The sequence below is a fragment of the Durio zibethinus genome, chromosome 2, assembly GCF_047325235.1.
Source record: "Durio zibethinus cultivar Kanyao isolate XHJ-2024 chromosome 2, ASM4732523v1, whole genome shotgun sequence".
Lineage (NCBI taxonomy): Eukaryota > Viridiplantae > Streptophyta > Magnoliopsida > Malvales > Malvaceae > Durio > Durio zibethinus.
The window spans coordinates 4,499,226-4,520,053 of NC_143163.1; the positions used below are offsets into that span (position 1 = coordinate 4,499,226).

General features: G+C 34.9%; 4 protein-coding genes and 2 pseudogenes across 8 annotated transcripts; all 6 read left to right on the top strand.

Moving 5' to 3' along the window:
• Positions 1–561: 561 nt before the first annotated feature.
• LOC111308965 (CBS domain-containing protein CBSX2, chloroplastic-like) lies at positions 562–4,445 on the top strand. 2 transcript variants are annotated; one of them, XM_089746839.1, is made up of 8 exons: positions 562–956; positions 1,059–1,146; positions 1,255–1,319; positions 1,718–1,766; positions 2,566–2,618; positions 2,972–3,087; positions 3,161–3,218; positions 4,206–4,445. In XM_089746839.1, exons 1-8 carry the CDS (start codon positions 768–770, stop codon positions 4,230–4,232), a joined length of 645 nt encoding a protein of 214 aa, XP_089602965.1. In that variant the 5' UTR covers positions 562–767; the 3' UTR covers positions 4,233–4,445. The 2 variants fall into 2 exon arrangements, with proteins under 2 accessions (XP_089602965.1, XP_022763421.1); XM_022907686.2 differs by lacking the exon at positions 4,206–4,445 and adding an exon at positions 3,340–3,793 and having other exon boundaries at positions 577–956.
• Positions 4,446–4,592: 147 nt separating this feature from the next.
• Positions 4,593–6,243, top strand: LOC111308964 (abscisate beta-glucosyltransferase-like). The gene has a single exon (XM_022907685.2). The coding sequence runs from the start codon at positions 4,593–4,595 to the stop codon at positions 6,012–6,014; it is 1,422 nt and encodes a 473-aa protein (XP_022763420.1). The 3' UTR covers positions 6,015–6,243.
• A 1,796-nt stretch (positions 6,244–8,039) lies between these two features.
• LOC111308291 (scopoletin glucosyltransferase-like) lies at positions 8,040–10,064 on the top strand. Its single transcript, XM_022906609.2, has 2 exons — positions 8,040–8,805; positions 9,227–10,064. The coding sequence occupies exons 1-2, from the start codon at positions 8,061–8,063 to the stop codon at positions 9,937–9,939; spliced, it is 1,458 nt and encodes a 485-aa protein (XP_022762344.1). The 5' UTR covers positions 8,040–8,060; the 3' UTR covers positions 9,940–10,064.
• Positions 10,065–14,027: 3,963 nt separating this feature from the next.
• LOC111308040 (putative UDP-glucosyl transferase 73B6 pseudogene) lies at positions 14,028–15,163 on the top strand (annotated as a pseudogene).
• Positions 15,164–15,732: 569 nt separating this feature from the next.
• Positions 15,733–20,412, top strand: LOC111308967 (scopoletin glucosyltransferase-like). 4 transcript variants are annotated; one of them, XM_022907688.2, is made up of 2 exons: positions 15,733–17,459; positions 18,578–20,403. In XM_022907688.2, exon 1 carries the CDS (start codon positions 16,005–16,007, stop codon positions 17,454–17,456), a length of 1,452 nt encoding a protein of 483 aa, XP_022763423.2. In that variant the 5' UTR covers positions 15,733–16,004; the 3' UTR covers positions 17,457–17,459; positions 18,578–20,403. The 4 variants fall into 4 exon arrangements, with proteins under 4 accessions (XP_022763423.2, XP_089602971.1, XP_089602978.1 ...); XM_089746845.1 differs by having other exon boundaries at positions 15,751–17,459; positions 18,598–20,412; XM_089746852.1 differs by having other exon boundaries at positions 15,751–17,459; positions 18,607–18,927.
• LOC111308966 (scopoletin glucosyltransferase-like) lies at positions 18,928–20,382 on the top strand (annotated as a pseudogene).
• Positions 20,413–20,828: the final 416 nt, after the last annotated feature.

The window sequence follows — 20,828 nt, forward strand, 5'->3', positions numbered from 1 at the left end:
TTAATAGCAGTCCGTTTCCAGAAGCAACTAACTGACGAACATCTAAAAATTGTTAAGACTTTCTAGCATGTAATTGTCAATTTGGCATTCCAGTCCAAAGTCCAAAGCCACCCATAGAAGCAAAATTTGCTTCAATTTTCTTTTTTTTTTTTTTACAAATAAATCCTTAAAGAAAAAATAAAACTCCTCATATATAAAAATAAATCCTAAATATCAAAATTTTCTGTACACCTTTAATATTTTTCTGTCAAATTTTTAGACAAAATTTTAGTTACTGTTACTTAAATGCTATTGCCATTGGTCATAAAAGCCAAAACGTGTTTATTTTATCTTTTTTTTAATTAATTGAGAAAAAGAAAGTTAACAACCTGTTGAATTTATGGCAAAAAGAAAAAAAAAATGGTGAATTAAAGATGTTTCACAATTTTCTTGTAGCTCAAAATCTGTAAAGATCGGGAGGAGTCCAGACAAAAAAGCATAATTGGCGCGTTGGTTGAGGAATTGAATAACAGGGAAAAGTCGTACCGCCCATTTACTTTTCTCTCTCCCCTAGAAAAACACACTTTCCTTTCCTTTTTGAGCGGAACAAGTAACAACTGATAATCCCATCACCTGATTCTTCTTCTTCACTCTCAACTTTTCAGTTTTCCCATATTTATTATTCAACACCCAAAACTTCCTTTTTTCTTTTTCTTTCTCTTAATTCAACAAACTTGTGATATTGTAACACGATCTTGTTCTTGTTCTGTCACTGGAAATTTTTTAACATGGGCTCTATTTCTTTTGCCAATTATCAAACCCTGAGGCTATTCCCTTCTTTCAACTCTTTTCTTCATTCTAAGCAGCCCTGCATTGTCGCCTTGTACCATCATTCCCATAAAGTAGAACCTTCTTTGTCTATTATAAAAAGAAGTTCTTTTCGCCGTGCTGCCGGACTCATCGCCAACTCTGTTCCCGTAATCCTCTTTTTTATTTTCTTGTTCTTTTTGAGTTTTTTTTTTTGGTTAAAAAGATTGTTTTATACATGGGTTTTTATGTTTCGTGTTGTTTTTTTTTAGTCAAGAAACGGAAATTATATGGTGGGTGATTTTATGACCAGAAAACAGGATTTACATGTTGTCAAAACTATAACAAGTGTGGATGAAGGTATTACTGATACTTGATAACCCTAGTTATTTACCATTTTTATGTTATTATTATTATTTTTTATTATTATTTTCACTTTTAATTTTTTACTTAATTATGTAATTGCAGCATTGGAGGCACTTGTGGAGAAGAGAGTTACTGGTTTCCCTGTGATTGATGATAACTGGAAATTGGTAACATTTGAAGTAGTTTTACTGTTTCTTCATTTATAATTTTTAGTCTCGTTAAGAAATGTTGTCTGATCCCGTGTTTAACCTGAGATATGGGCTAAGATCTGGTTTCTTTTCTTTATCTGAGGAGCATTTATGTCTGTTGGAGACATTGGTTTGACAGAGAGAGAATTATGACATTCTGACATATGGTTTGTTATTGATGTATGAATGCATAAAGTTGCTATTTTTTTTACTGGAGTTGGGAAATGCTCAGTTCTTAATGATCATGTTCTCTTTGGATATCTCTTTGTTTCTTGGAGAAGAAGATTGTTTTCCAGTCTAAAAATGGTCTATGAATGAGAATTTTGAGCTACCATCTTGTTCATCGAATTAAGACTGACTTGTTTTTGTTATTGCAGGTTGGCGTTGTTTCGGATTATGATTTGTTGGCACTTGACTCTATTTCAGGTAGTTTATATGATGATTATGGAACTGCATTTGAACTTCGTGGGTTGATTTGGTGTTTCTCCTTACTATTTGTTTGAGTTTCTTTAAGGACGAAAAGGTATCAATTTGAAATATTGAAGGAAGCAATTGTTAACGTCCTAACATTTCATTAGTGCCAGAAGAGTATTAATTCCTAAATTGGCCTTTTCTCCTTTCCGTTTGCTAGTGGATTGTTAAATTTATGAATTGGGATAAATTTCTAACCTCTTTTTAAAACAGCTTGCCCTCGCTGTTATAGAAGATTGTCATTAAAATTATATTGAAAAGTTAGTGATTGATATTCTGATATATGCACAAAGAGTGTAAAGTCACTATTATTCACGGACTCCATTTTACCTATAAACTTTGCTTCCTTGACTATGTAAAATAACATTAGTTGCTTTGTAACTAGTTATTACAAGGCTCAGTTGGTGTGGTGTTTCTATCCTGCATATTTATAATGTGTTGAGATCTGTGTGCCTTAGAAATGGAATGAGAGGTGAATGCTACACCTACTTCAGAGTTCGGATGAATTTTTTCTGCCTATTAGTTCTCCTAGTTTATATGATCTAGTATCCATATGGAAGCTGGATGATATATAATGATTTTTTTAGTTTTTATTTTGAAATTGTGTTAGATATTTCCTTTTATGTTATTGGTTTCCTTTTGTTGCTCATTATTGATTAACTGGCAATGTAGTTTTGCCACCTTGGTTTTAAATTTGGTTTCTCTTGTAATTGTTCTGAAATGGCTACTGATTTGTTCATTTTATGACTATCAGGTAGCAGTCAAAATGACACAACCATGTTTCCTAATGTTGATAGTTCTTGGAAAGTACGTAAGCATTCTGCTTTCTGATTCTTTGATTGTTGGGGTTCGATTGAAATTTTTGTGTAATCTCTAGAAGCATTATTTAAGTGCTAATAAGCACTGGCTGCTAAATGCCGTTACATTTCAGAAATTCGAATGTTGCTGCTGTGACCCTGATAATATTTATTACTTAACAACATATGGTGCCTGCCCCCGGGCATGTTCACATTATCCATTGCTCTGCCTTTTGTTTTTTGTTTTTCATTTTTCTCTCTCTTCTTTTTATATCTAATGCCTGCTTTCAGGCAAAAGAGTTCTGTAATTATTAATTGTGTGGTATAACTTTTGCTTGTTCTAATTCTGGGTAATCATGGCAGACATTCAACGAAATACAGAAATTGATCAGCAAAAATAATGGAAAAGTTGTTGGGGACTTGATGACACCTTCACCTCTTGTTGTTCGTGAAACAACAAACCTGGAAGATGCTGCTAGGTATCTTATTTTACCCTTTTGAATGCATTTGCTTTGTTATGTGGATGTTCTAACTCCAATGTTTTTATATCAGGTTATTGCTTGAAACTAAGTATCGTCGACTACCAGTTGTTGATAGTGATGGCAAGCTGGTAAGAATTTTTATAGTGCTTTCCACGTTTTTGTAAATATATAGTCTTTATTACAATTTGCTTCTAGGATATGTATTAGCTATGGATGATTTTTTGATTGATTTCTATTTAAATCTAAAAGGTTGGAATCATTACAAGGGGAAATGTTGTTAGAGCTGCCCTGCGGATAAAACGTGCTAGTGAAAGGTTACCATGATGCCTAGATCTGCAGTAGATCATAATCTTGGTGTCAAATTGATGGCTCAGTTTGTTTTTCAATATACCGATCATGCAAGTATTCTTCTCCCTTTCGGTCATTGGCCACGTACAACTTCCACGGCAAAATGAGAATTTTAATCCTGTCTAGGGTTCAACCTCTAGTTTTTAGTTTAACTTTTATACATATAGGCCTGTTAAACTAGGGCAACATTAGCTAGGATCAGATATGCCTTTGCAATAGTCATAAACCAAAAGTTTTGTATCTGAATATTTATGTTTACTGTCATTTTTATTTAATTGTTAAAAAGTATATACATGTAAGCTTGCATCACTATGAATATCATTGATTTGATATATTGAAGTATCTCATTTAGCAATGTTGCTGGTAAAAATTTCCTTCTGATGCTAAATTTATCTTTTTTGTGTATGTTTTAATTTATCTATTCCACAAATGATAGATCTAAGATTAACAAATTTTCCTCCTATGTCAGCACTGGTCAAAGTTGTTCTATCAATGTTAATAATGCTTTTAGTGGGAGCTGGAAAAGCACAGCTCCAATGTTTTTGGCTCCTAATCTAGTTCCACAATCGATTTAAGTTCGGAGAACAATTTTTAACACTTGAATGCATGCTAAAGGCAGGGGAAAACAGGGGAAATTTCAGGCTCTCATGCATTTTCAATGGGATAATCGACAATTTTTTCTTTTTCTAGGGGATAATCTACACCCTTGTCGACATTTTTTTAACATTCCAACTCTCTTTCTGTTGCCTTCTGTCATTGTTGGACAGGTTGGGTGTTCCACGGACAACATTTAAGAAGCTTAAGTTTCAGTATAAAGCAATTTCTTTCAGAAAAATAAGAACAGTGGATTGGAACTTTGAACCTGATACATGGAGCTTGAATGGATAAGATGGATGTCACGCTGGATGACATCCCTCCATACGTAAGCCATTTCGTTATTATCCTAAAATGCTATTCTTTGCTACCCCATAATAATGAAACGGAGAAAGTAGTGATATTTAGTCAAATGTGAGAGTTTGAAAACCCAAGAGTCTATGGCTTCTGGGCCATGTGAACCATATAAGACTCTAGTCTGCTTTTCTCAGTTCTTATTAACTTTAACCAGATTCTTCTGGGACTAAAAGCGAACTGCCTATCTCATTGTCTTTGAATCCATGGACTCAAAATCACATCCAGTAGAAATGTTTTTCTTCCCTTACGTAGGAGGAGGCCATCAAATCCCCATGATAGACTTAGCCAGGATGTTTGCAGCCCATGGTGCCAAATCCACCATCATCTCCACCGCTAAGCATACGCTCTCCTTTCAAAAATCCATTCTCCGCGACCAGCAGTCTGGTCACCAAATCTTCATCCAAACCCTCCAGTTACCAGATAACGTTGACATAGCTGACACCGACATGTCGGCTCCTCCTCAGACAGACACGTCCATGCTCCAAGAACCTCTGAAGAGCTTGCTACTTCAATGCCAACCAGATTGCATTGTTCACGATGTGTTCCATCGTTGGGCTGCAGATGCTATTGACAATCTTGAGTTGGATATCCCAAGAATTGTGTTCACTGGAAACGGTTGCTTTTCTAATTGCGCTCGAGAAAATATAACCAAGTTTAAGCCTGATGAGATGGTGGGTTCGGATTATGAGCCTTTTGTTGTACCCGGTCTTCCTGATCGGATTGAACTGACTCGATCTCAGCTTCCAGTATTTCGAGTTATACAGCAGCATATGCGAAAATCACAAGAGAAATGTTTCGGGGTTGTGGTTAATAGTTTCTATGAATTGGAGCCAGCTTATGTAGAATATTTCAAGAAAGAATTGGGGAATAAGGCGTGGCTTATAGGGCCAGTATCATTATACAACAGAAATATTGCTGATAAAGCTGAAAGAGGTAAAAAGGGCTCAATTGATGAACAAAGCATTCTCAGCTGGCTTGATTCTAAAGAACCCCATTCAGTTCTTTACATTAGCTTTGGAAGCTTAGCTCGTTTAGCTCCAGAACAGCTCCTGGAGATTGCATATGGTCTCCTGGCTTCCAACCAACCATTCATCTGGGTTGTTGGAAAAGTCTTCAAAGCTAATGGGAAAGAGAAATTAGAAAATTGGCTTCCACGTGGGTTTGAAGAAGAGATGACAGAATCCAGAAAGGGACTAATAATCCGTGGATGGGCACCGCAATTGTTGATTTTAGAACATTCCTCGGTGGGAGGTTTCATGACACATTGTGGATGGAATTCTACTTTAGAGGGTGTAAGTTGCGGTGTGCCAATGATCACATGGCCAATGTCAGCAGAGCAATTTTATAATGAGAAACTGATAACTGATGTCCTGAAGATTGGATTCAAAGTGGGGAGTTTGGATTGGCTCTCATGGAACATGGAACCGCGAGCAGCAGTTGGAAGAGACAAGGTGGAGGAAGCAGTGAAGAGGCTGATGGGTGGCGGGGAAGAGGCTGTAGAGAAGAGAAATAAAGCAAGACAAATTGGAGAAATGGCTAAGAGAGCTGTTGAAGGGGGATCATCGTATAAAGATGCTATTGCTTTAATTAAGGAGCTGAAGGATCGCCAGAAAACCAACCCTTAATGGGAATGGGATTAGGATTGTGGTTGTGTCTAAATCCATGCCAAGAAAATCTAAAATTAATTATACGCTCTTTTCTTGATGGCATGAAGGTAAGAAACAAGCAAATATGATATTAATCTTTCCCTAATCTCTATTACAACAAAGTAAAATTTGGTCTTCGAATCATTGAGGATCAAATGTACTTGAATGTTGCGAAGATCGTTACGTTTAAGAGAAATCATTTAGCAAATATATATATATATATATATATATGTATGTATGTATGTATAAGTGGAAGCAAGTAATCTATCAAACTAGAGAATATAAATAAAAATAAGATATTCAAGCAATAAAATTTTGAGGCTGGGTTAGATTATTTTTTTATCCTTTCCTGTTCCTTTTTCTTCCTTTGGTGAATCAATGATAGAAATATATAAAGGAAACTTAAAAATTGAGAGAGTGATGAGTTATGAAAAATGGATTGGAGTGAGAACAGATGTAACTGTGGTGAGCATGCAGATCAAAGCCTCTTCGCAGCCTTTTTGGAATACATGAATAGCAGAGTATATACATAGGCGTTATGGAGTGCAGCATTCCAAGTCTACGACAGAGTGGCTGATGTTTACATTCCAAGCACTGAAATTGATACGCAATATCTTCAAGATGCTGTAGGATTTTCGATATGATTCCCTCTAGAAACTAGAATTAATTAGTATACATAACTCGTCAGGTAAAACCCAAAATCAAATTCATTATCAAAGTATTTGTCGTATATAATCTCTCTATTTGGTCCAGAAATTATAAGAAATTATATCTCATATCCTAAATTTTTAAATTTTTTATTTGTCACTAAATCAAAGTTTCTAAACAGAATATTAGTGAATTGTAGTAACTTATTCAAATCCAATTAGGACATCTCGTAAAATTTCATCTTTTAGAAAAATAATCCTACTGATTTCTTCATATGAAATAGTTTGATGTCTTTGATCTAATCTATGCACAAGAAGTCTGTCAATATCCAAATCATAATTAGATTTTACTCTCATACATAACTAAATTTCTTTTGAAATTGAAATTCAAAACAAATACAAAACTCATTTCACCCAAAGAAAATTCATACCTAAACACTCAAAAGAAAATCAAAATTGAATAAAATTAAAACAACTTCAACAAGAACACATAACAATAAAGTTAATCCATCAAGAACTCATGTGCCTTCATGTAAATAAGATGAGTTTGTGAGTTTTGAAAGATGAAGTCACGGAGAATTAAGATAAAAAAACAAAGAGAAAGGGAAAAGAACATAAAAAAGGAAAAAAAAAAAAAGGAGAATTTGATTGGAGAGACATAAAATAAAGCGTGAGAGAGCAAATGAGACTCCAGACAAAACAATGAACTTGATTGAAATAATTTTGTTAATACCCTTTTATCTTTTGGTCAGAATGATTAGAAATTTGATTTTTTAAAATAAAATTTTGATTTTAAATTTTGTGAATAAAAAAATAAATATTAAAAAAATTATTTTTTATAAAATTCGATGATTTAATTTTAAAATAATTAAAATTTAAAATGATTATTGAGTATTGAAAAATATCGTAAAAAAACGATTTTAAAAAGAAAACTTGAAAGAGATACGAATTGTAGAAAAAAATATAATAAAATTTAAAATTAACCTATTTAAGAAATTAAGTTTAAACATTACTTTGATATAGGAAAAAAGCTCCAATTTTCTTGCTCAACTTTATTACTTTTGTCCTTTTGTTTGACCGTCTTTTATGGTTATGACGTAAGAGATTATGTATGCGCTAGACAAAGACAATGTGTTGCATCCCAATCTGTCCAGTTCAGCTTGACCTTTTGCTTTTCTCCCAAACTCGCAACCATTTGTCGCCAACCTCTTTGAGAATTATATCAAAACTATAAACTAGCCTTGCAATTAATTTATTACATCTATATATATATATATGGTCACCAATTTAGTATCAGCGGAATCATCATCAATTTCAAACAAACCTGCAGAAAAATTTCCGGCTTCGTCACTTATCAGTATAACTTCTTCCAGGGAATATGGGAAGTCAAATTCGTCAACTTCATATGTTCTTCTTTCCATTCATGGCTCCTGGCCACATGATACCAACAGTAGACATGGCAAAGCTGTTTGCAAGTGGAGGAGTGAAGACAACTATAATCACCACTCCGCTCAATGCATCTTTCTTCTCCAAGACAATCCAGAGAAGCAAGGAATCTGGAATCGAAATCGGTGTCAGGACTCTAAAGTTTCCTACTGTTGAGGCTGGATTACCTGAAGGGTGTGAAAACTTAGACTTGATCCATACTTCCCAAGAGGGAAATGGAAATTTGTTCAGCAAATTCTTCAAGGCCACAGTCTTGCTTCAAGAACCGCTTGAACAGCTGCTACAAGAATGCAAACCAGATTGCTTGGTTGCTGATACGTTCTTTCCTTGGACCACTGATGCAGCAAATAAATTTGGGATTCCGAGGCTGGTGTTTCATGGAACTAGTTTCTTCTCATTGTGTGCAACGGAGTGCATAACGAAAAACGAGCCGCACAAGAAAGTTCAGTCTGATTCCGAGCCTTTTGTGGTGCCTAACCTCCCGGGGGATATCAAGTTGACAAGAAAGCAGCTGCCAGATTTTATGAAACAAGATGTTGAAGCTGACTTTAGCAAGATGATCAAAGCCGTGAAGGAATCAGAACTAAAAAGCTACGGCGTAGTTGTCAACAGTTTCTACGAGCTCGAGGAGACGTATGTTAATTGCTACAAGAATGTTTTGGGAAGAAAGGCATGGCATATCTGTTGGGAAAAACAACAATACCTCCGCGCAGCAACCACACACAAAATAACAAGCTCAAATCAAGAATAAGAACACACAAATATATTTGGTTCGGCCCAACTCAAAATGGCCTACTCCAACTTAATCCACTATCAAATAAATCTTTACAATTGTGAGACTTTTAGAATGAGAAAAATCTCCTAAAACTCCTTACTCAAAACTTAACCCAAAACTAATTACACCCTTTAATAGCCTACTCACTTAGCTATTCTCTTGGTGTCTAACTCTATGAGGTTACTAAACTAAAACCAAAACATCTTATTTATAGGGGTGAAACCCTTTATACCTTTACTAAACTCCCGATGTGGGATACAAGACAAATTCAAACTTACTTAACTTTCGATGTGGGATTCTGAGATTCAAGGCAAATCCCAACAATATCGGCCCTGTTTCGCTGTGCAATAGGGCGACTGAAGATAAAGCAGAAAGGGGAAAGAAATCTGCAATTGATGAACACGAGTGTTTGATGTGGCTTGACTCAAAAAAACCCAATTCAGTTGTTTACATATGTTTTGGAAGTGTGGCCAACTTCACCTCTTCTCAATTAAAGGAAATTGCCATGGCGCTTGAAGCATCAGAGCAGCAGTTTATTTGGGTTGTGAGGAGACAAAAAAACAATGAGGAAGAGGAGCATTGGCTGCCTGAAGGATTTGAGAAGAGAATGGAAGGCAAGGGACTTATAATAAGAGGATGGGCACCTCAAGTTTTGATTCTTGATCATGATGCAGTCGGAGGATTTGTGACTCATTGCGGATGGAATTCAATCTTAGAAGGCGTATCTGCTGGTGTGCCTATGGTCACCTGGCCACTGTTCGCGGAGCAGTTTTTCAACGAAAAATTGGTGACTCAAGTCCTGAAGGTTGGCGTGGCCGTAGGTGTTCAACAATGGGTGAGAATGGTGGGAGATTTTGTGCAGAGAGAAGCCATAGAAAGAGCTGTGAAGGAGATCATGAAGGGTGATAAAGCAGAAGAAACGAGAAACAGAGCCAAGGCACTGGCAGAAGCAGCAAAAAAGGCTGTTGAAAATGCAGGGTCATCTCACTCTGATTTGAATGATCTGATGGAAGAACTGAGTTTGCGTCGTCATTAAAATCAACAGCCAGAAAGAACAGTCATATTTCATGTTGTTAATGTCTTTTGAACGAAAAATTAAACGTTTGTCAAATTCATCAATGAAGAGTAGAAGAAAAGGATTATGTCTGATGTTTAATTTAATTGAGCAAGTAGTAATTCATGAAAAACTAGCAGAATCTTTGCCTCTAATATATTGTTTAACCATTCAAACCAAGATTACGTTCAAAAGAATTGATAAACATAAGATTTCAGAGGGTAAATCCATGAATCTAAACCAGTTCTTTCTCATTTCTGCATCAAGGAAGTGACAAATTATACGCTACTGATCTTAGTACTTCAATTGTTTTTCTTCTTTTCCTTGGCAGGGAGTGCTATACCCATATATAATTAAATCCATTGGAGTAATATTAGTTTAACATATTTTTTTTTATACCAAAATCAATGGTCTAGGCTTCGTCTACATGATAAATAAAATTTAATTTCAAAATCAAGTGACAGTACTACGAAAATTCTTTTCAAACCACGTGTTACTGATTTTTTTTAAAGTGAACATGCTACTAGTGTTGACTGGAAAAAAATACACATGTTTCTAAGGTTTTCTTTTCTGAAAATGAACGGGTTAGGGAAATATTTTCTTATTGCTATGAATTTTGTAATGTCATTTTTTTTTTCAAAAGTATGACAATAAGATAACTGGCCAAAGAAAAAAAAAAGAAAATAAGATACATTAGCAACAATTCTGTCATTATAGGATCCATGGTCAAGGAGTTTACCTAAAATCAATCATGGTACTGATGCAAAATTCCTCCGAAAAAATGAAAAAGATTTACTTAGTAAAAACTGCTTAGATATTTTCTTGATCGGCCTTCTGTTGACCTTCTCCAATTCCCAGGTTCTAGGATTTTTATTAATTTCTTTGACCTAGCTGTTCTTTGCTTGCGATGCCATTGTTTACTTCCATATTGCAATTCAATTTGACAAATATTTATTGGCGGTTGAATCTCTCTATTAATAGCCTGTTTTTATCCCCCAAAGTAAGTCAACAGCCTGTCTTTATCTTAGTACGAATGTACAATGTATTTATCTTAACAAACTAACTAGTTGCTAGTGCTGATCCAGTAAAAAATCTGAATATGTTTTTGATTGATATAGTTTCTGATTACGTTTAGTAGAAACACGAGATTCATGTTCACAATAATCCCTAAATATGGTAGTAATCAGAAAATTCTTTGAATTTCCAGTTTCCGCAGAGCAGTGTTACAATGAAAGGTTAGTGACTCAAATGTTGAAGATTGCAGTTGGTGTTCAGCAATGGATGAAAACGGTGGGCGATTTGTGACGAGAGAAGCAAAGGAGAAGGCAGTCAAGAAGATAATGAAGGGTGAAAAAGCCAAGGCATTAAGAAACGGAACCGAAGCTTTGGCAAAAAGGCTGTAGCAAAGGGAGGCTTATCTTACTCTGACTTGAATGCTCTCATCGAGGAACTGAATTGGCGTCGCCATATAACCATTGCGCAAAATGAAATCATATGGCATATTTTGGGGATCAAGAATTGGCGTCGCCATATAACCATTGCGCAATACGAAGATGCAGGAATTCGGGGATCAATATTGATATTAAGGCCCTGAAGTTTCCATGTATTGAAGTTGGGTTGCCAGAGGGATGTGAAAACCTAGACTTTATCACTATCCCTCAAGAAGAAGATACAGAAACGGTCGTCAAATTTTGCATGGGCGCAGCCGTGCTTCAAGAACCCCTCGCACATCTGCTAAAAGTATTGAAACCAGATTGCCTAGTCGCTGATATATTCCTTGATTGGGCTTTTGATGCCACTGACAAATTTGGAATTTCTTAGGTTAGTGTTTCATGGGATTAGTTTCTTTTCCCTATGCGGATTAGAATGCTTGAGGCTATATGAGCCAAAAAAAAAGGTTGAGTCAGACACTGAACCCTTTGTGGTGGCTAACCTTCCTGGTGACATCAAGTTGACAAGAAAGGATCTACCAGGTTTTTTGGATCAAAAGATTGTATAAGTCTTTACCAAGTTGCTAATAGACTGCAAAGCATCAGAGCTGAAAAGCTATGGAGTTGTTGTCAACAGTTTTTATGAGCTCGAGGCGCCGTATGCTGATTATTTCAGGAATGTTTTGGGCAGGAAGGCATGGCATATAGGTCCTGTTTCGCTGTGTAATCGGGGCACTGAAGAAAAAGCAGAGGGAGGAAATAAACCGTCCATAGACGAACAGGAGTGTTTAAAATGGCTTGATTCCAACAAACCCCATTCAATTGTTTACGTAAGTTTTGGAAGTATGGCAAACTTCACTGCTGCTCAGCTAATAGAGATCGCATTGGGACTTGAAGCATCAGGGCAGCATTTCATCTGGGTTCTCAGGAAAGAGAAAAAGGACGAATGGTTGCCTGCCGGCTTTGAAGTTAGAATGGAAGGCAAGGGTCTGAGAATAAAAGGACGGGCACCACACTTGTTGATTCTTGATCATGAAGCTGTTGAAGGATTTTGTTAGGCAAAAAGCTTTGATCCAATAAAGCTAGCAGAAGCAAAATCAAACCATCAATGAAATATATAAGAGATAATAATTTAATATGATTTGATTCAGTCGACTTATGTTCACGGATGAAAAATAAGATTCACTAGTTATAGAGAATTACAAACATACAAATCATATCAACCACTTAACAATTAATACCTACAGACCTTATCAATCTCCTCTAATCTCATAAAATATTCTCAATCTAAACAAACGCATGCCTATATACATCCTTTCAATACAAAAAAATATATACTTATATACACAGATGCATCATATCTATGTAGACTCTCTCAGTCTATTCCAGTTCACTCCCATGCACCATATAAATATACATACCCATAAAACATAAATCTTCAGTAATTTTACGAGTGTCTATTACATAAAATCTTACAATTTTTTTACATTTTTTTCTCATACCTAATCTTATAATGATTTCACCTGTTTATAAACATATAAATTTAACTATTAAAAATCCATTTCCTTTTATAATTCTTCTTTTATAAGTTAAACTTGCCTTTTAAGAATTTTTTTTTTATAATTTTTTTTTATAAGTTTTTTTGTTCATCAAATAATATCTAACAAATCTCAAACAAATTTGTTATGAGATTTGAGTTATTATTTTTAACAATCTCTACCTTAACTTAAATTTTATCAAACATCTGTCTTTATATTAGATATGTTTAGCTCTACTTATAATGGAAGTCTCACAATCATATTCTCATGTGTGCTTTCACGTTTTACGTAAATCGATCTATCAAAGTATGAACTCAATTCCTTTCTTGAATCGAGCTCATCTAGGCTTGCCTCTTCTTCCCATGGCTCAAACCATCAACTTTTCTCATGTTTTGAACCTTCAGCTCTGATACCACTTGTTAGGCTAAAAATCCCAATCTAATTCACATCAGTGGAAGCATAATCCAACAATGAATCAAACATACAAGAAATAACAATTTAACATGATTCGATCCAATTGACCTATATTTATGAATAAGAGATAAGATCCACTAGTTGTAGAGAATTACAAACATACAAATCATATCAATCACTCAACAATCAATACCCACAAGTCTTCTCAATTTCTTTTAGTCTTATGAAGTATTCTCAAACCAAACAAACACATTGCATGTGTATCTTTTCAATACAAACAAACACATACCCATATATACCCATATATACTCATACATCATAGACACTCTCAATCTTTTCTAGTCCACTCCCATGCACCATACAAAATACATACCCATAAGACGTAAATATCTAGTGGTCTTATGTAAATCTCTAGTGGTCTTATGAGGTATCTAACTCATAAAACTCTACAACTCTCTTACATTTTTTTCTTATACTTAAACTTATAAAAATTTCACATATTTATAATCATACAAACTTATCTATTAAAAATCAATTTTCTCTTAGATTTTTCTTTTGCAAATCAAACTTACCTTTTAAGAATTCTTTTCTTTTAGAATTTTTCTTTTACAAATCTTCTTATCTATCAAGTAATATCTAATTAATCACAAATAAATTTATTATGAGATTTGAATCATTATTCCTATCAGATTTATTACTCATTGCGGATGGAATTCTACTTTCGAAGCTGTAACTGCTGGTGTGCCTATGGTCACATGGCCATTGTCTGCAGAGCAGTTTTTCACTGAAAAGTTTGTGGCTGATATTCTGAAGATTGGGATTGTTGTTGGTATTCAACAATCGGCCAAACTGTTGGGAGATTTGGTGAAAAGAGAAACAATACGGAAGGCACTGGAGGAGATAATGGTGGGTGAGAGAGCGGAAGAAATGAGAAAGAACGCCAAGGAACTAGTGGAAATGGCAAAAAGGGCAGTTGAAAAGGTTGGTTCTTCTTACAATGATTTAGATGCTCTGATTGCAGAACTAAGCTTGCGTCGACACTCGCCATTGAATTAAGAGGAAGAAAAGAAATCATAATGCTGTCATTTTTACTTGTTCTTAGTGTTTTTTGTTTTTTTTTTTTTCTTGTTATCTTAAAGTATACTCAGATGCTGTTTCAAGATGATGCCTTTCATAGCTCGGCTTGACACTTTCAAGGAGGCCTATCAGTAATCAGATTTGTCTCTTAGGCATTTGTATCGACTGAATTGGATTGTTGCAATTTGTAACTAAACAAGTGTCTCCTATATATGTTATGACCGGCTAATACCAAGTTGTGATGCCTTGAATCACATTTTCGTGATGGTGTATGGTCAAGAAGAAAAGGTTCAAATATTTTGGAGTAACTACATCTACTTTAGGATTGGGTTGTATGCAATTTGAATCCTGTTAGAAGATAGTCACTATATAACCTATAAATCCTTTTAAAGAAAAAAAAAGAATTAATTATAATAGGATACACATTTCAAAAAAAGAATTATTGCAAGCAGATCCATCTTATATTTACACATGACCTCAAAGGCACCTGCATGAATTCATTCTTCTTTTTCTCTTCTTTGTCACCAAATTTTTATTTTTCTTATGACAATAAAAAGTTTATTACTAGTATATAAAAGTCACTTTTTTCAAATGAAAATTGAAAGAAAGTCAAGTATACAAGCAAAAGCAAATTGAATCAGGTGAAAACTAACCACAGCTTTTAAGTTAAGTCACATATTAGTTAGATCTAATTTAAGAGCATTCAATTTTATACGGAAATTAGGTAGGGAAAATGAAGATAGTGAGCAAGACTTGACGATACTTTTTAGATAAAGTTAGTGAATTTTTTACTAAAAATAATTAAGCAAAAATTTTAATAAAAATCAAACTAAAAGATTATAGAATTCAATAATAAAATTAATAATATATAAAAAAATTGAAAATACTATTTATAATTTAAATTTTAATAATATTTATTAAATAATAAAAATTTTATTAAATTTTTTAATAAAAATAATTATTTAAAAATATATAAAAGTTTGTTAATTTTCTTTAAATTTACACATTTAATCTGTACAATAAATTTTTTTCAATTTATCAACTTACATTTTAAATTTTAAATTTTATTTAATTTTTTAATAAAAATCATAAAATCATCTAAATAACTTATTTTTTAAAAAATAGTAGTATATCATCGCTAAGAATGTTAAGATAACCTAGGTTATTCACTAAAAGACGTTAGTTTACAGAATTGGTCCAGTAATTTTTGTCAAGCTTACTTTTCAACTTCATGACGTAATGGCTTATGTTAACGTAGAAAATGCCGAAATGGGTAGCTATTTTAGGCGGTAATTCGGTCTTAGTAGACCTGCGCTTTGATCAGGTGGTGGGCCTAAACTACTACTACTATATTGACATGACTTTTCTTTTCCCGAGTGCCATTGCCATTCGTTTGCTTACAGTCATTTCTCGTCCGCTTTGCTCTGACCAAGTTTTCTGGAATATCCTACCTTGCTTTTTAATATATCCGCTCTGTTTTCCATAGTACTCTGCCGGCCCTCGTTTCTGCTTGTTTGTTTGGAGTACTGAGGTCAGAGTTGAATCCAACAGTCAACTGTCCTGGGAATTTTCTTGTACGAGCCCGATCATGAGTAGGGAAAATCGTCAGCTTCACATCTTCTTCCTCCCTTTCATGGCTCATGGCCACATGATACCATTCATGGATTTAGCCATGCTCTTTGCCGCTAAAGGTGTAAAGACAACCATTATTACCACTCCTTTGAATGCACCCCACATCTCCAAGGTAACTGAGAGGGCCAAAAACTTGGGCTTTGAAATCAACATCCTCATCACAAAATTCCCATCTGTCGAGGCTGGATTGCCTGAAGGATGTGAGAGCTTCGACAAAGCTTCATCACCAGATATGCAGTTTAAATTCTTCATAGCCACCACCATGCTCAAAGAACCCCTTGCGCATCTACTCCAAGTGCATCATCCCGATTGCCTTGTTGCAGACATGTTCTTTCCTTGGACAACTAACGTTGCTGCTGCATTTGGAATTCCAAGAATTGTCTTCCATGGAACCTGTGTGTTCTCCTTATCCGCCACAGAACACATTAGATTGTATGAGCCTCACAAGAAGGTATCGTATGATTCTGAACCTTTTGTCTTGCCTAATTTTCCAGGTGAGATCAAGCTGACAAGATCGCAACTGCCAGATTTTGTTAGGCAAGAATTAGGCTTTACCAAGTTTTATAACGAAGGTAAGGAAACAGAGTCGAAGTGCTTTGGTGTTATTGTCAACAGTTTTTATGAACTTGAATCTACTTATGCTGATCATTACACAAAGGCCCTGGGAAGAAGGGCTTGGCATGTAGGTCCCATATCGTTATGCACTAGAGACACCATTGATAAAACAGAAAGAGGAAAGATAGCATCCATAGATGAAAATGAGTGCTTGACATGGCTTAATTCGAAGAAACCCAACTCGGTTGTCTATATATGTTTTGGGAGTGTGGCAAACTTTGATTCCTCTCAACTTTTGGAGATTGCAACAGGTCTTGAGGCTTCAGGGCAACAGTTCATTTGGGTAGTCAGAAAAGAAAATAAAAATCAAGACGAAAGGGATGATTGGTTGCCAGACGGATTTGAGAAGAGAATGGAAGGTAAGGGACTAATCATAAGAGGGTGGGCACCTCAAATGTTGATTCTTGATAATGAAGCAATTGGTGGATTTGTGACTCATTGTGGGTGGAATTCCATTCTTGAAGCAGTGTGTGCCGGTGTGCCTATGGTCACATGGCCGGTGGCTGCCGAACAGTTCTACAATGAAAAGTTGCTGACTCAAGTGCTAAGGATCGGGATTGGTGTTGGGGCTAACAAATGGGCTAGAATAGTTGGGGACTTCGTGAAGAGAGAAGCAATAGAGAAGGCAGTGAGAGACATAATCGTGGGCGACAAAGCAGAAGACATGAGAAACAGGGCCAAGGCGCTAGCAGATAAGGCAAGGAAAGCTGTTGAAAAGGGGGGTTCGTCTGACTCTGATTCGAATGCTTTAATTGAAGAACTAAGTTCTTGCGCCATGAAAATACACAAGTAAAAGGTATATATAGCATTTTTATGGTTAAATCTTGGAACGATTTTCTAATGATGATCATTGTTGCATTATCTCTTGTGAGAGTCATCAACCTACCCCCTTCATCATGGTTATGCTCACCTTGTTCAAAGCCTTACCAATGATGTTACTAGCTTTGAAGTGTGTTTTCTTACTTTTCCTTTTGACTACCAAAGTAACAAATTTAAAGAAAAAAAGACTACTTTTTTAAATAATAAAAAAAATAAACATTAGTAAAATGCAACATTTGATTGAAAATTAAAAAAAAAAAAGTTAAAATGAGAGCATTATTTTTTGTAGAAACTCATCATTTTTGTTATTAATTAAATTCAAATTAATACTTCAAAAAATGTTTTCTTTTGTATCCATCAGCTAATTTTACTTTTTATTTCCTTAAGTCAAAGTAAAAGTGAATAAAGCAACTGAAATGGAAACATACTCAATTTGTAAATGGAGGTTCTCAATTAAACAGAATAAAAGTCAACTAAAGATTACCATGGCTATTATCAGAAGGAATTGCGTTAATAAAAATAATACAATTATTTTTCATATATTAGAAACTTGGACTTCATTTGATTGTCAGTTTTAATGTGTTATTTGCTCCCATAATTTAATTTAGATTTTAAAAAGAAACTTTCTTAAAAACTAAAAGTTAAAGTTTTGCTATTTATGAATTTTAATTTTGCATATTGATATATATATATATATCCAAATTGAATTTGTATGAATGAAAATGTCATCTAAAGTGGATGATTTGGATTTTAGAAGACTAAAAAAAAAGTTACTACTCTCTTCGTCTTGTCCACCCCTTTTTTTGTTGGGATGCTATAAGATTTTTTTTTTATAGAAAATTTAGTTACAATTTTTTTATTCTAAATTATTTTTCATATTTTTTATTTGTTGATATAAAAAATCTGGATACATCAATTTTATAAAAATGAAATACAATAAAATTAATTTCTTTTAATTATGCTGAAAGTGAAATGAGAAAAAAAATTGAGATCAATGAGAATTATCTATTATTGTAATGAATATTTCATAATGATATTTTGATATAAGCTTTTCTGTTTCTGGGTTCTAGGCTTCTAACTAATCATTTGATTCAGTTTTTTATGCTGATTGCAAGTACCAAAAGGCCTGGAAACTCTCAACTGCAGTATTCTCTAGATGTGGAACGGAAAATGAGAGGTGATAAATGCACCAAGACGAGTGGCGTTGAGAGTTATGGGCTTTCTTATAATAATCCAAAGCTGCTTTTTGTATTACTCCGCCCAACTAGCTATCTTGCTTGCATATTTATCAATAATATTCACGTCATGATCGATTTCAAACAACCACAAACAAGGTTTCAGACTCATCTTCCTTTCTGTGTCATTGCCATTTTTTATCTCTCCTTCACTTTCTACCATCTGAACTTTCATTCTGCTCTGACCCTGAAGTCTTTGTATAAGGGAATATGGGTGGTGAGAATCGTCAGCTTCACTTAGTCTTCTTTCCTTTCATGGGTCATGGCCACATGATGCCAATGGTTGACATGACTAAGCTGTTTGCAATGAGAGGTGTAAAGACAACCATTGTCACCACTCCACTTAATGTTCCTTTCCTCTCTCGACAATCCAAAGTAGCAAGAATTCAGGTATCAATGTCGATATCCGAATCCTGAAATTCCCTTATGCTAAAGCTGGATTGCTTGAGGGCTGTGAAAACCTGGACTCTATCACAAGTTCCCAAGAAGCAAACATGGATATGATTGGGAAATTCTTCAAGGCTACAGCCATGCTTCAAAAACCCCTTGAGCAGCTGATGCAAGAATGTAAACGAGATTGCTTGGTAGCTGATATGTTTTTTCCTTGGGCTATAGATAGTGCAAACAAGTTTGAAATTCCCAGGTTAATGTTTAATGGTATCAGTTTCTTTTCAATATGTATATCAGAAGTCATTAGTCTATACGAGCCATACAAGAAAGTCGAGTCAAATTCAGAATCTTTTGTGATTCCTAACCTTCCTGGTGATATTAAGTTGACAAAAAAACAGATGCCTGATATTTTAACACAAAACGATGAAAATGACTTTACCGAGTTGGTAAAAGAATGAAGAGAAACAGAGCTGAAAAGCTATGGGGTTCTCGTCAACAGCTTCTATGAGCTAGAGGCCACCTATGCTGATCACTACAGGAATGTTTTGGGAAGAAAGGCATGGTATATTGAGCCTGTTTCGTTGTGCAATATGACCATTGAAGATAAAGCAGAAAGAGGGAAGAAACCATCGATTGACGAACACAAATGTTTAGAGTGGCTTGATTCAAAAGAACCCAATTCAGTTGTTTATATATGTTTAGGAACTGCGGCCAAATTCAATGCTGCTCAGTTAATGGAGATAGCGATTGCCATTGAAGCAACAGGGCAGCAATTCATTTGGGTTGTGAGGAAAGAAAAGAACAATGAAGAAGAGGAGGACTGGTTGCCTGAAGGATTTGAGAAGAGGATGGAAGGCAAAGGACTTATAATAAGAGGATGGGCACCACAAGTGTTGATTCTTGATCATGAAGCAGTTGGAGGATTTGTGACTCATTGCCGATGGAATTCAACTCTAGAAGGTGTTTCTGCTGGTTTGCCTATGGACACCTGGCCAGCGTTCGCGGAGCAGCTTTACAATGAAAAACTAGTAACCCAAGTTCTGAAGATTGGCGTTGGTGTTGGAGTACAAAAATGGGTTGAAGTAGGGAGAATTTGTGAAAAGAGATGCAATAGAGAAGGCGGTGAAGGAGATAATGGTGGGTGAAAGAGCAGTGGAAATGCGAAGCAGAGCCAAGGCGCTAGGAGAAATGGCAAAAAGAGCTGTTGAAAAAGGAGGTTCATCTTTCTGTGATTTCACTGCTCTGATTGAAGAACTGAGCTTGCAACGCCATTGAATCAATAGGCTAACCAGATTTTGCATATGGAGATCCATAATTCGATATTCAAGTAACATATGCTCGTTGGAGTTTGTTAGTTCTTTTGTTCTTTGATAGCTGTAACTTTTTCCAAGTTCATAAATAAATAGATTTGAGGCTTAATTCCATAGTTAATGGTTACAAGTTACAGTATATGGGAAATTATTTTCCCGGTGACATGTTTGTAAATTTTTCGATGTGTTGGGATATAATTTACATGTGAGTAAAAAATTTTATATCAATAAAAAATTTGAATAAAATGTTTTCTATATACATGAAAGATTCAAAAACCTAATAGTTTAAGTTTTTGGACTCAAATAGTATCAACATATATTTTATGAACTTTCTGATGTATTCTTATAGGCTTAAGTGTAGTTTATCTCCCTAACAAATGATATTAAAACCAAAGTTATGGCGGATTCAAA